Here is a 13,361-nt window from a genome sequence, read left to right on the forward strand (position 1 = left end):
TTCTAACATGTACACATATGACACATGGCAGCTATTGCAGATAGGACCTTTTTGCACTAGCCCCTCGGTTATAGGGTTTCCTCAATCTTTGGTTATTTCATTACATTGCAAACTAATATTTATCACCCTCTGTTTGTCACCTACACCACGCTGTCACCATTTCATCTTTTTAAACCCTGTTCATTTTAAAAACTTTCCAACTCTTGAATATGTTGTACATTACACTTAGTAGCTATGCAGATTGACAACACAATGATTCTGTAGACTGCCACCAGGAACAGAATTATTTGGAAATTATAGGAACGTTGAGCTTGGCACAAGCATCAGCATCGTACCTCCTGTAAGCTGATCATATAAAAAGGTAAGACAATGTACTTAATAATATTTTATATTATTACCTTGCAGGGTGTACTAAAGGAAAAGATGCATGTGGGGCCTGATAGTTGGGGTATGGGGGAAAAAGATCATCATATGGGATGCTCCATAAGCTATTCTTCATGTGGTACTGACAATGTAAACAACATCCTGATATCAAGTCATGTGGAAGCATGAGTGCAAAATTAGTCCCTGTGCCCCCTCAATCAGTCAAAGTGGCCCCCATGGATGAATCGTGCTACGTCACTAGCTGGTGTAGGATACGGTACATATCGTCAGCCTACTAAGTCATTTTTTGTAATTTTACAAACAAAGTACAAAGTTCCCCTTCTTTCTTATCCACATGGCTTCTTTGATAAATCTCTTCTTTCTATTCTCTGCCTTTGATTTTTGAATGCTACCATCCAATAACATGGTTTTTCCTCAGAAACATGATCAGTTTTCCTCAGAAAGATGGATTTGTTTAGAAAAATTTTGAACTATACATTTCATTGACAATCCTGATGAACTTATTTGTGGAGTATGACTCTGTGCTTGTGAAAAATAACCTTTCAAAACACATTCTTATACACATATGAAATATTTAAAGTGTGAATCACATTTAATTCTTCCAACAAATGTTTTTTGATCGATATGTACAGAACCCTATACATTTGATCATAAAATTTATATACATATAAAAATACATGTACATGTAAAACTTAGCACACAGCAAGAGCTTTTGAAAAAGTTTTAGCTATATAATCTATATTATAATATTCAGCAATGTTATTTAAAATACATTTAAATAGTACTATAAAGATACAAAAGTGTTTAGCAATAACAAGAATATGGATTAGATTTGTAAAATACTACTTCATGTAGTAAAGGAAGATATATATAGAAGAACAAAAGGAAGATAAACATATATGAAGATTTTGTTCTATTTATAAAAACCTGTTCAAATATATTGTCATCTGTATCACATACTGTTGTATCTTAATAAGCTCCCTTGTGTGATTTTTATTATCATTGTTGAATTTCATATTGATAATTGATATTTCAGCATGCTTCTTTTATGAATGGACATGAGATTGTAATAGTGTTAATACAATACCTCAAAATTAATATAAAGAGTTTACTTTAATGTTTCTAATCAGGGCCGGATTACGTAAAACAAAATACTTGACATGCTTGAGTGCACAATCTCCTCACGGTGACTTTGGGCCGCCAAATTTTGGCCTGGCCTAGGGCCCCCAATAAGGTAAATCTGGCCCTGTTTCTAATCACAATCCTAGAGATGACAATAATAAAAATATTACACAAGACAGTCTTTTGAAATAGGACAGTATGTGATGCAGGCGACGATATTGATAATACCAAACAAAGGTGGGTACGCCATTATGTGGATGTGCAGAGTAGCATCAGGGAGCTACTAGCTGCCCATACATGTCCATTGTCCAACTTGTGTAATGTTAGTCACCAACAGCCACCTGGCAGCCCTGGGGGTACTTCATTTTATATTGGGTACGGATGTGCGGTTGTGTTCCGAAAACACACCCAAAAAATAAACCAAATTTGTCGAAAAAGAGAGCCAACAATATACTACTTGTTTTTTATTATTTATGTTCAAAATTTTCCCAATTCTGGAAAAAAAGTCATAAATTTTGTGAAAACAATGAAGATTCTGCACTTTTCCAGATTATTGGAGAAAATTTAGAAAATATACCCATCTCTTATACCAGTTTTAGAAAAAAAATTGTAACCTGAAGTTATACCAAAAAGCCTTAAAATACACCCCAAGCAGCTACACATCCCTGGTTACCTTCACTGTGGTTCCAATTTGGTGAAATTTTCCTAAACTTGTTTCATTTGATTGAATTTGGCCAAATATTGATAAAACTATTACACAATTTATACATAAATAGCACACAGGCAATAGAGGAATGCATTAAAACTGCAATAAACAAGCAGTGACCAAATGAACATTCAATAATCATTAATGTCATAGAAATATAGTGGGTGGTGGTAGCACCATGGTCGAATGGGGGTATACCCCATATAGGGCTTTCTTCACGTGACCCCAGTCGAAATAGGTATTTTAGCCAAAAATTTTAGGTTAATTTTTGGATACCCCCATAACTATCTTGTCCCCCCCCCCAAAAAAAACCAACGACATATTCCTGGTGCCACCACTAGGCCTTGCACAGTCAGATTGCGAGGGACTTCAACTTCAAATTTTGAAGATTATGGGGTCCTGGTTATAAACTATGGGATCCACCTGTACCCCATAAGTCCACCTGTCCCCATAATTAGACACTAGAACTTGAATTTGTGTCCGCATACTCAAAACAATTTGCCAGGATCCCACAATTTTCAAATTATGGGTTTCAACTGGACCCATCATATTTGGCCCTTGCAAGAACCCTGGCTATCATTGAGATACTTTATAACAATATGAAACCTATTTCTTATTTACATTTATACCATTCTTTAAAAGATACAAAAACACATACATATTTGATTTGTGATGGTAAACCAATTAAATTTTAAAAAATGTACATATTATATAGTGCAATCCCAGCAAAGACAAAAGGTTTTTTTAATCTTTTTTGTTTTGGTCAAAAGAGTTTAATAACATTAAATGTGCAGTTATATATAAAGATCATAAAAATATTTTCAAAAGTTTAATAGGGAAAAACACTACAAAATGTTATCAAAATGTTATTTTGTCAACACTTATTTATGTTGCAATGTTTTGCAGCAAGTTTTCAATATATTCTTGCATGTTATTAAAATGTTTTATACTACCGTAACCACCCGGGTATAAGCCCACCCCCTATTTTCAAAACATTCTGGGAACAAGGGTGCACTCAGGTATAAGCCCAGTACTAAATTTTGGCCAAGTTCTTAAATCGAATCAACGCTTTGCTCTCATATTTAAGAACAAATATTTAAAAAAATATCAGTTGATAATTACCATTCGACTCTTATAATTTTAAGAAATTGACATACAGCGTGTTTATACTGAGCGTACGGCTTTTTGACCCGCTATTTTCCGGGCACAAAATACCGATCATAATCCGGCCACCGTTACCCAGATTGTTTCTACTGAGACCAGAAAGCCGTGTCTCGCATTTGCACGGCATTTTCCCCTGTAAACCGGAAGTACGGAAAACAGATTTGACGGTTGTATCCTAAATTTAAATGTCTACGCATGGCAGCTCATGGCATATGACATACAATCACAATTTAGTGTTTTCGTAAAATCCAAATTGCATTAATTTACCAGTGGATCTAGTAATTGGCTATTATGATATTTAATTTACAGCCAAAATATAACCAACTCATTAACTATAAAGAAGTAGGCCTAGACTAAGTAAAGTCATATCCATTTTACTTCATCAAGTTATGCGAGTCACACATGTGAGTTCATGTGGCCATTGTATATAATATCAGAAAGAAGGAACCTACTACATTATAGGCCTATGCTAGACTATACAAGTAGAATATAAATTGCGTTATTTTTGCAACACGCATGACCTCGACCCGCAACCCGATCACACGGCTCGTTTCTACTGCGCCGATTACACGCTTTGATTCGGCATGATCCACCTCAAGAGGTGGATCACGAAAGCGAGCACATGACCCGCAATCGATTACCCAGATCGCTTCTACTGGGCTTGTTACCCGGTATGACCCGGCACGGCACGGCATGACACGGAATTTGGCCCTGAGTAGAAACATGCAGATAGATGATAGAACTTACTGGTACATTGGTCATATACAAATGGGGGGTGATTGTTCTTATTTTTAAATTCAAGCACTAGCCCTTCCCCGGTTATAAGCCCACCCCCATTTTTGAAGTGAAATCGGCTAACTAGGGGGGTGGGCTTATACCCGAGTGGTTACGGTCAGAGTGTTAGCTAGAACTTGAGGGTTGCCCGTCATTTGAATAAAATTGCCTGTCATGATTTGACCTTTAAAAACATTTACCAGACATCTAGCTACATCTATAGCCCATTGGGGGTTCAAAGAGTTCAAATAATGTGCTGATATGGCCTTGTTCTACAAATTGGGTCTACTGAAAAGGGCAATTAGCATCTCAAAACATACAATTTATAATATAGCATCTGTCAAAGGCATTAATTTTGCCCGTCCCAGGAGCAAACTGGCCGTCTAAAATGACGGCCAGACGGGTGGCTAGCTAAGACCCTGGTTACGGTATTTATATAAAACTGGCAACATTTATAAACCTTTTGAGGATGTTTATATAATTGAAGAGCGAATTAAAAATACTAGTTTGCGGCTGACGTCAGCAAAGGCGCTGTGTGATTGGTTGCTGACCTGCGCAGTATATCATTTTTGGTCTGGTTGACAGGATGTCATATGCAAACTAATCTTTTTAATTCAGTCTTCAATTGCTGGGATCTCATTAACATATTGTACACATCAAGGGATTACTTGCTAGAAGCTCCTATCTGCAATAGCTGCCCTATAGACATTTAAGAAATTTATGCATTCTATATTGTACACAAAACTGAAAATATAACATCTGGTAGCTATTGCAGATAAGGCCTTCTTGCCCTAAACCCCGACATGTGGTATTCCAACAGCTGCTGCATTTTGTATCAAAGGTGCTTGACCACATTGACAGCCTCATCCTGCCAATTTACCCCTTCAAAATGCAGATTTCGGTATCAGGCAAACGAAAAAAAGTTTAGGCCTAATATTTTGATATTATTATTTGGTATATAGTATGAACAATTGAACATTGCACCAAAACATGGTAGTTTGGTGTACTATTCTATGGGCCACTAGGATGTACACATTTTTATTTCCAAAATCCAAGTTGCTGGAGCAGTTTAACTCCAACTTGGAATAAAAATGTTTGGGTGATTGGCCTAAATGTGAGGTACTAAACACAATATAATACAATTGGACCACAATCTGATCACTCATTACATCTTTAATATGTACACAATTCATATCAGTAACAATTGTTTGATGTTTGTTCATTATCTATGCCCGTGCAACGGGGGCATAGATATTGTATTTGTTGTGTTTAGTCTTCGGCTTCTCCTTCTCCGTCTTCTCCTTCTTCTTCTCACGCTTCCTTTGCACCCCTCTAGCTCAAGAACTAAAGTATCCTCGGGGCCCATACTTGGTATAATGATGGCCCATGACCCCTAGAAATTTCCTAGCGTGGTCCCGACCCCAGAGGTCAAAGGTCATGGGCTGTAGGGGGCAATATGTGTAAAATTTGAAGCATCTCTAGTCCAAGAACTAAAGCGCACTCAGGGTTCATACTTAGAATAATGATGGCCCATGACCCCTAGAAGTAACTTATGGTAGCCACGACCCCAGAGGTCAAAGGTCACAGGCTACAGGGGGCAATATGTGTAAATTTAAAAACCACTTTAGCTCAAGAACTATAGCGCCCTCAGGGTTCTTGCTTGGTACAATGATGACCCATGACCTTTAGATATTTCCTGCAGTAACATCGACCCTAGAGGTCAAAGGTCATGGGCTACAGTGAGCAATATGTGTAAAATTTCAAACAGCTCTAGCTCAAGAACTACATCGCCCTCAGGGTTCATACTTGGTACAATGATGACCCATGACCCTTGATGTATTCTATATCAGCCGCATCCCCACAGGTCAAAGTCTAAAGGCTTTAAAAGCAAAGTAGGTACGACCTATTAACACAGTGTAGCGCAATAGGTAGTATTTTGTTAGCTCCCTGTGTTTGCAATGATAAACGCCTGAATCGTACGTCAAGGAAACTGATCACTTAACAAAAACTCCCTTAAAAGGGAATGTGTGGGCATTTTGATTTTGGTTCCTTGGACCACCTCAAAAGATTGTCATGATGGGACAAGGGGTGTGGTTGGTTAAGGGGTGGGGGTATTAGAGAGAGTGTGGTCCAGTCTGGTGGCGTTTTAGAGACAGTGAGGGTCTGATGGTATCATGGAGTATAAGAGAGACTGAAGGCTTGGTAGGGTTTTTTGAGAGAGTGTGGGCCAGTCCAGTGTTATGAGCATTACATGTATATCTAATGAAAGCTCACCAAGTTTTCGTTTGTGAATAGGGGAAGGGGGTTAGGTGATGTCACGGGCATAGATATTCGTGTTTGGTAAAACACATTACTGTGGCATCTAGTTCATATTTGTTCTAATGACTCATACTTAACCATACACAACCAGATTCCTATTACTGCCGACCTCAGATGTACACTGCTGCCCAGCTACTTTGTGGCTACCAGTGCAGTACCAATACGGTACCAGTGTGTGTACTATATAGTACCCATAAGGGTTCAATAGAGTACCAATGAACGTAGCTGGGCTGCAGTGTACCACTGAGGCAGTAGCAATAGGAATCAGGTACAGGGTGTATCAAAATGATTGGTACCCATCAGCTTAGTTGTCTAATGAAACACCTGCTTCTTCCACATTAGATCATTTTGAAATGACTACAGTTTATTGTTTATTGGCCTTTTATGACACAATTTTCATAAAAAAAGGGTGGATGTTATACAACATTTTGATGTGACATTCCTGTACATACTCATACTCACTGGATACTGATGGCTACCAATCATTTGGATAAACCCTGTAGTAATACATATCATTGTACAGACTTTGTACAGGTATAAATGTAACCATTAGGAATTTGTTTATTTTGTTTTGCAATTTTAAAACAAAACACATATTTTTATAAAATTTTCAACTATTACATCTATACAAATGTAAACACAAACTGTGCTTTCAAAGTGTATTTACAATGTTGTAAAATTTATGTTTTTTTACTGAACATACAAAAGAAAATGTACAAGTGAGGTAAAGCTGGCAGGAAAAGTATAGCTGGCAGGAAATTGATTTTCACTACAAAAATGGACCTATAGACCATTCCTATAATTGACACTTTCCTGGCATTGATGGGTTGAACATCGATATCACATATTTTATCAGGTGTTTTAAAATAACTAAAGCGAGGTAAGTAGGGTATCCAATGATTGTCAAATAACGAAAGTGAAGTGAAGAAGATATCGATGTTCACCCCATCAATGGCAGGAAAGTGCCAATCATAGGGATGGTCTATTGTAGCACAACAGCCTTGTTTTCAGACTGTTAAGCCCGATTCATACCTGGATTCATATGTGCAAATCTGCCCTATTTATATCAGGATCTGTAATGCTGTATTCCCTTCAAAGGATTGCAGAGCATTTAGCGAGGGGCCAGACAGAAATTTTTTATCGTAAGCGAAAAATCACTCACGCTGAACAAAATTCAACATTGGAAATTTAATGTGCAATGTTTTAATTTCATAAAGGTAGGTTTGTTATTCTGTAAACCGCCAAAATAAAATTTGCGAACTTGTGTTTGCGAATTCGAGTATGAATCAAGACTTTTAAGGATATCAGAGATTTTCTGCGATAAACAATCAGCCATGTACACTTTGCATCTACTGTGTTATGCTTCGTAGTGACGACTGATTATCTTACAGTTCAAATTGTGGCGGACCCATGCTTGCGGCTTTGGTTAATTCGCCATAGCGCGACTGACTAGCGACGCCCGTGTACCGCGCCGAGTGTACTGCGCCGTTGTAACAAGATCACGCTCTGAAGTTCTAAAAACAACAAACTCGGTCTTGGACACAACTGCGCAGTCTCATTGAAAGTTTGCAACCTGCTTAATATTCATGTGCAACCAGAATCTAGTTGCAAAAGTCCGCTACGTAGTTGTCTCAGTCGTCAATCCAGAAGGTTGACGAATGAGGGCAGCAGTCTAATGCATCATTAGGACATCTATGTGTGTAGTCTTGGGCGATTGTTCGAAACAATTGATTTCAATTAATTATTTTTGATGTATTGAACATCACATGACTGTAATAGGTTGAGCATCATTTGTTGCATACAGGCTGTATCAAAATGATTGGTACCCATCAGTTTCCAGTGACATGACTGCTACATCAAAATACAACATAAGATCCACAAAAAATAAATTATGTTCATTTCAAGAAGACCATTATGTTTCATTTGGAAGAAGCAGGCTTTTCAATAACCGTCAAAACTAATGGTACCGTACCAATCATTTTGATACAGTCTGTACAATCCCCCTATTAAACCATTGCTGTGCATTTTAAGTAGAGAAAGATCATGTGTTTAACAGTTCTTTCACTTGTTTGTAATCGCCCAAGCCTGTTCAAAAAATGCACAAATCTGATTTTGGCATATATTACTGATAATCCTTTCAATCATAAAACAAGAACTGTCTTTAAAAAAGACAACAATAAAAAATTGGTGGTGGGATGAATGGAAAACAATCAGAAATGCCACAGGGTTGCTAAAAAATTTCCTGAACTTTTGCGAAGCTCTCGGCTCTCACAGCTGGAAATTCCGGAAAAGTGGCATCTCTGAGCAATACAAAGAATTGGTTTATCCATTGTGCAAACCTGCACAGAATTAACCTAGCACAGAAATCTTCTATTGAAGGATTATAATACAGCTTTATTCCCTAAGCTGCTTATTTAATTCCTCAATGGAGTCCTCACACTAGTCTAACTCATTAATATTTTACACTTAGGAATTTAGGATATACCAAAGAATTGCTTATAATGGGCTATTCCATTTAAAATCCACACTACCCTTGTAGAAAATATTGGAAATATCTTCCACAGAGATTTTGTAAATATCTTTCACAGGGGAGTATGTTTTTCAAATGTAATTGGTCAGATTTAATCATTTTGAAACCCATACTCCTCCTGTATTATGGCTTTACCTATATCTTCCACATCTAGAGTGAGTATTTCAAATGGAAGTTACCCAATTGTCCATTTTATTCAAAATTCATACTCCCTCTGTGGAAGACTTTAGCTAAATCTTCCACAGGGGGAGTGTGGATTTTAAATGGAATATCCCAATACAATATAAACTAAGAGCACCATAAATAGATCACCTTACAGTAAAAGAAGACATGATAAACAGAAGAGCAGTGATAACACACACATACATCGTCCATATCGATGCTTGGATTTGAACTCCAGTGCTCTCATTGCAACGGTCCCTATTGCAGCATTCAATGCAGCCCCATCCAGCTCGAGATTTGTCGCAGAAGTACTTCTTACCTAGTTGAGTTTCAGCGTTGACACAGCCAGCTTCAGAAGCGCAGTATTTATCTATACGGAACTTGCCCCTTTCCTCTGTTGAAAAGAACAAATTTGCAAAAATAATACGTCAGCTGTGACGCAAGTACAATGCCCGGGCGGGTCGTACTCAGTATAAATAACCATATACGAGGATGTGTTACAAACATGGGTAGCATTTGGATGTGTTACAAACATGGGTAGCATTTTCGGCCTTTTGGTATATCAATGGCCCCTTTTTCTAGGATAATTTTGGCATTGGATGATTCCTTTTTCAAAATCTTCTCTTTTTTTTCAGAAAATAGCCCAATTTTGCCTCACTCGGCTCACTGTAGTCAAAAATTGTGAAATTTCCCCAAAATTTGGGGGAGACAATGTGTTAAATTTGGCTGAAAATTCTTTCAAATTCTCAGCGGCACACCCCTACCCAAACCAAACTTGAGTTTGACTATACTAGTTGATGACTCAAGTCAACTGATTTTTACTTATCAACTTGAATCGAGTCAACAATGTGACTTGATGTCTCAAGTTATGAGTCAAAAGTGACTCAAGTTCAAAAGTCACCTTGTAACAACACTAGTACTAGTACTGATGTGGCAGACGTCAGTGCACATTTCATTGGGCGCAGCTACAAATCGCAAGTGTTCGCTCAAAGCGCTGGTGTACACACACACAAGCTTAAATTCGCTTTGACGTAACTGCCACATCAGGGTGAAAAATGGTATCTAGTGGAATTGTAACATTTGGCAAAATGTTTAAAGTGTTTATTAAAATTCTTGTTTTTTTATGTGATTTAGGCATACTTACTAGAGTAAATTGTTTGTGTTAGGCATCTGTCCTGAGTTCGTGAGCATGTGCGTATTGTATTTGTTCCAATGCAGTTCTCATTAGTGTCTTCTTCAGCACATGTGTAACACTGTAGACAGCTAACTGCATACAAACAACATTGAAAAATTACATGAAAACTTAAAAGTTGCTTCATATTCAATGGTAGTGTTATAATGGGCTGTGAAATAATTATGAGCCTTGGGGAAGGTAAAATTGAGGGAAGAACTTTTGTTGGCAAGCCAAAAAGGAGGGGCAAGCAATTTTTCACGCTTGCTACGTGCCTGCTAGCTATGCTCGCATTATAATCTTAACCATCAGGTTTGAAAATTGGGATCCCAAAAATTTGACATGTGCAAAAAAAAGGGGGGGAAAAATTTTGGCAGCTCAAGGAGAGGGCAAGTTATTTTTGGCACACGGTCCGCACACCGTTTAGGAATTTTACCCTCTGCATGCTCGGTCTCTCTGAGAGCTCATAATTATTGAGCTACCTCAATTTATAAATTTCAGCCTTAGCCTAGTTAGTAACTATTTTCAACTGTTGCGATTTGGTCGTTCACAGCTTTGGCAACAATTGCATCGATCATTTCATAGCGAGCACCAATAATCATGTAGGTATGCTAGGTGAATTCAAATTTGCCATCAAACTGCATCATTTTACATATCAAATTAAAGCCCTTGAGTAAAGAAAGCCAAAACTGAAAACATTTTTGTCATAGCACTTTCCGTAACAAAGTTACATCTTGTCAAAGATTGACTTTCATCAAAAAGATTCTGCTAGCAAAATTCCCCAAAACGGCATTTAGGGGTGTTTCTAGATCTTAGTCTCATGGCGATAGCAGCTTTTTTAATGGAACTGCTATCAAAATCCTCTAAAATTCCATGTGCGACTTGATTATCACCATAAAAATCATATATTTGGGTCAAGTGAAGTATAGAAAACATATTTATGTAGGTTTCCTTCACCGACCTGTTCTCGAAAAAAATTCAAATTTCTATGTAAATATGCATTGTGTTTGGGCCCCGGTCTCGGCGAATTTCGCTGACTAGCAAATGTGTTAACTAAGGTTTGCCTGGGATACCTAAATCATGATAATAATATGTTCAGAGAGCTAAAATGCGTGTGTAGGCGCTAGAATGAAATAGCAATTTTCTTTGTTTTACCTCATTTGGTTGGCTCAAAATTAATTTAGTTAATAATGGGGACAATGTGATCAGTAGCTTTACCTCGTCATTATTTCAGCTTAAATTTAAATGGACAGAATCCCACCTTCTTCCTGATAAGGCTTTAATTTAATATCACGCAAAGAGTATGTTCCATGATGTACACAAAATAATTTTTCTATAGGGTTTTTTATACATTTGCTTTAGAATCTATTCATAATTTGAGCACAGCATCAGCCTCAAGACAATGTCCATCGTTCCACCATGTTCATTCAGGTGATTGCTCGAGAACTCTAGCCAAGAATTTGCTCACCGATAGCTTCACATTCTAGGCTAGAGACCTTTGCATTCAAAATCTAGTCGGATTCGCTGAAGCATCACACCGTGTAAAGCAATGGAAGGTCAGAAGTAAACACAGCCGATCACGACAGGCGATTGCATCAAAAATGTTGCTAAAATTACACTTCAGCAAAATTTTAGACTGTCCAAAATACGCAAATCTTGCTCAAAAGATACAGTTGACTCATCGAAATAACTTTCATTCAAATTTCAACAAATAACAGAATAAATAACCTCCGTGTAAAAAATTGCACCGCTGTCCGACCGAAAAACCATAGTAAAGTACTCTAGCATCGAATGCGTAACTATCGTGTGCAAATTCGAAGGCTGAAGCTAGAGTTCTCGAGCAATGACAGGTGATTGAGGTTTGAATGAGAGATTTGGATCAATGAATGAATGCACACCCATTCTTTAGAAATAACACCAACCCACTTTTTTGTCGTATTAGCTCATGTCTGATGCTTGATGTCGTATGCGCAAATCGCGAGGGTTATTTTAAAAAGGACCCTTGCTTGCAAAACATAAAAGTAAAAATATTATTATTATCGGTCTGCAGAAATATACTCACCTGGTTTCACACATATTTGAAGAACAATCCAAGTCGAGAGAATCACTAGCACTGACTGAGTTTGTAAAAAGCATTTCAACAAGGTTACAGTCTTTCTTAAAATCTGCATTTTGGGGATGAAACATGCAATCAATGCATGAATGGCAAGCTTACATGTCCATGATCATGGATTCAGAACTTGCACCATGCATGGCATGATTTAAGCTTATTAAAATCACACAATTTTATTATTATATGCGGAGTTAATTTGTAGTGCAACAGGTGTTGACATTCACACATATTAATTTATGCAGCCGGCTGTGGCAGTCACTTGAATTCATTATTGTCAGTTTGCCATTGGCAAATTTGGCACCAATTTGTATTTTTGTTTACAAAATATCTTTTGTGAGAGTGCCCTCTTTTGACAATAGTGTTTCTATCTTAATTTTTGTATCGATTAAAATATGACAATCATAATTACCATCTTGATGTCAGAAATATGCATATTTTGTCATTATTCATTTTTATGATTGATTAACAGATCAATACCAAAAAAATAACAAATTTAACCTGGAAGATTACCAAGTAAAAATGAAGAACCAAGTAAGTACATGGGAAATGTAAGAATGTACAAGAAACACTGAAAATAAAAAGTTCATTGACCTTTGTATCTCGCCGCGCTGCAGCGTGAAAATCGATTGATTGGTTGTGGGTGGTGGCCGTTTGTGCCAATTTCTTTACATTTTTCTGCCATAAATTTGTTGTGCCGTAAGTGTTGTCTGTAGAACTGATAATGTGTTTGATAAATTAAAAGTTTATATTCGTTCAAATGTGATTGCAGTGTCAGAAAGTAAATCATGATGATGTAAGCTTAAAATTTACAAATTACATTTTTCATTCATAAAATTATTTTGTTTGTTGACATTGACTTTGAATTGTGTAGGCCTACAGTGCATGATGATGAGTGTAGGTGTACGTGCTGTCGTGC

The 13,361-nt window shown here is 37.3% G+C and overlaps 1 protein-coding gene across 1 annotated transcript; it reads right to left on the reverse strand.

The window, feature by feature from the left end:
• Positions 1-6,522: 6,522 nt before the first annotated feature.
• On the reverse strand, positions 6,523-12,772 carry LOC140145911 (ly6/PLAUR domain-containing protein 1-like). The gene is made up of 3 exons (XM_072167629.1): positions 12,395-12,772; positions 10,306-10,428; positions 6,523-9,555 (listed from the first exon to the last, which is right to left on the reverse strand). The coding sequence occupies exons 1-3, from the start codon at positions 12,501-12,503 to the stop codon at positions 9,308-9,310; spliced, it is 480 nt and encodes a 159-aa protein (XP_072023730.1). The 5' UTR covers positions 12,504-12,772; the 3' UTR covers positions 6,523-9,307.
• Positions 12,773-13,361: the final 589 nt, after the last annotated feature.

The sequence above is a fragment of the Amphiura filiformis genome, chromosome 2, assembly GCF_039555335.1.
Source record: "Amphiura filiformis chromosome 2, Afil_fr2py, whole genome shotgun sequence".
NCBI lineage: Eukaryota > Metazoa > Echinodermata > Ophiuroidea > Amphilepidida > Amphiuridae > Amphiura > Amphiura filiformis.

Bases quoted from the DNA above. Each gene is read 5' to 3' on its own strand.
- LOC140145911 (XM_072167629.1), bottom strand. From the start codon at position 12,503: ATGCAGATTTTAAGAAAGACTGTAACCTTGTTGAAATGCTTTTTACAA. The intron at 10,429-12,394 runs GTGAGTATATTT...GTTTGTATGCAG, and splicing joins TCAAATATGTGTGAAACCAG to TTAGCTGTCTACAGTGTTAC. The intron at 9,556-10,305 runs GTAAGTATGCCT...TCTTTTCAACAG, and splicing joins AACACAAACAATTTACTCTA to AGGAAAGGGGCAAGTTCCGT.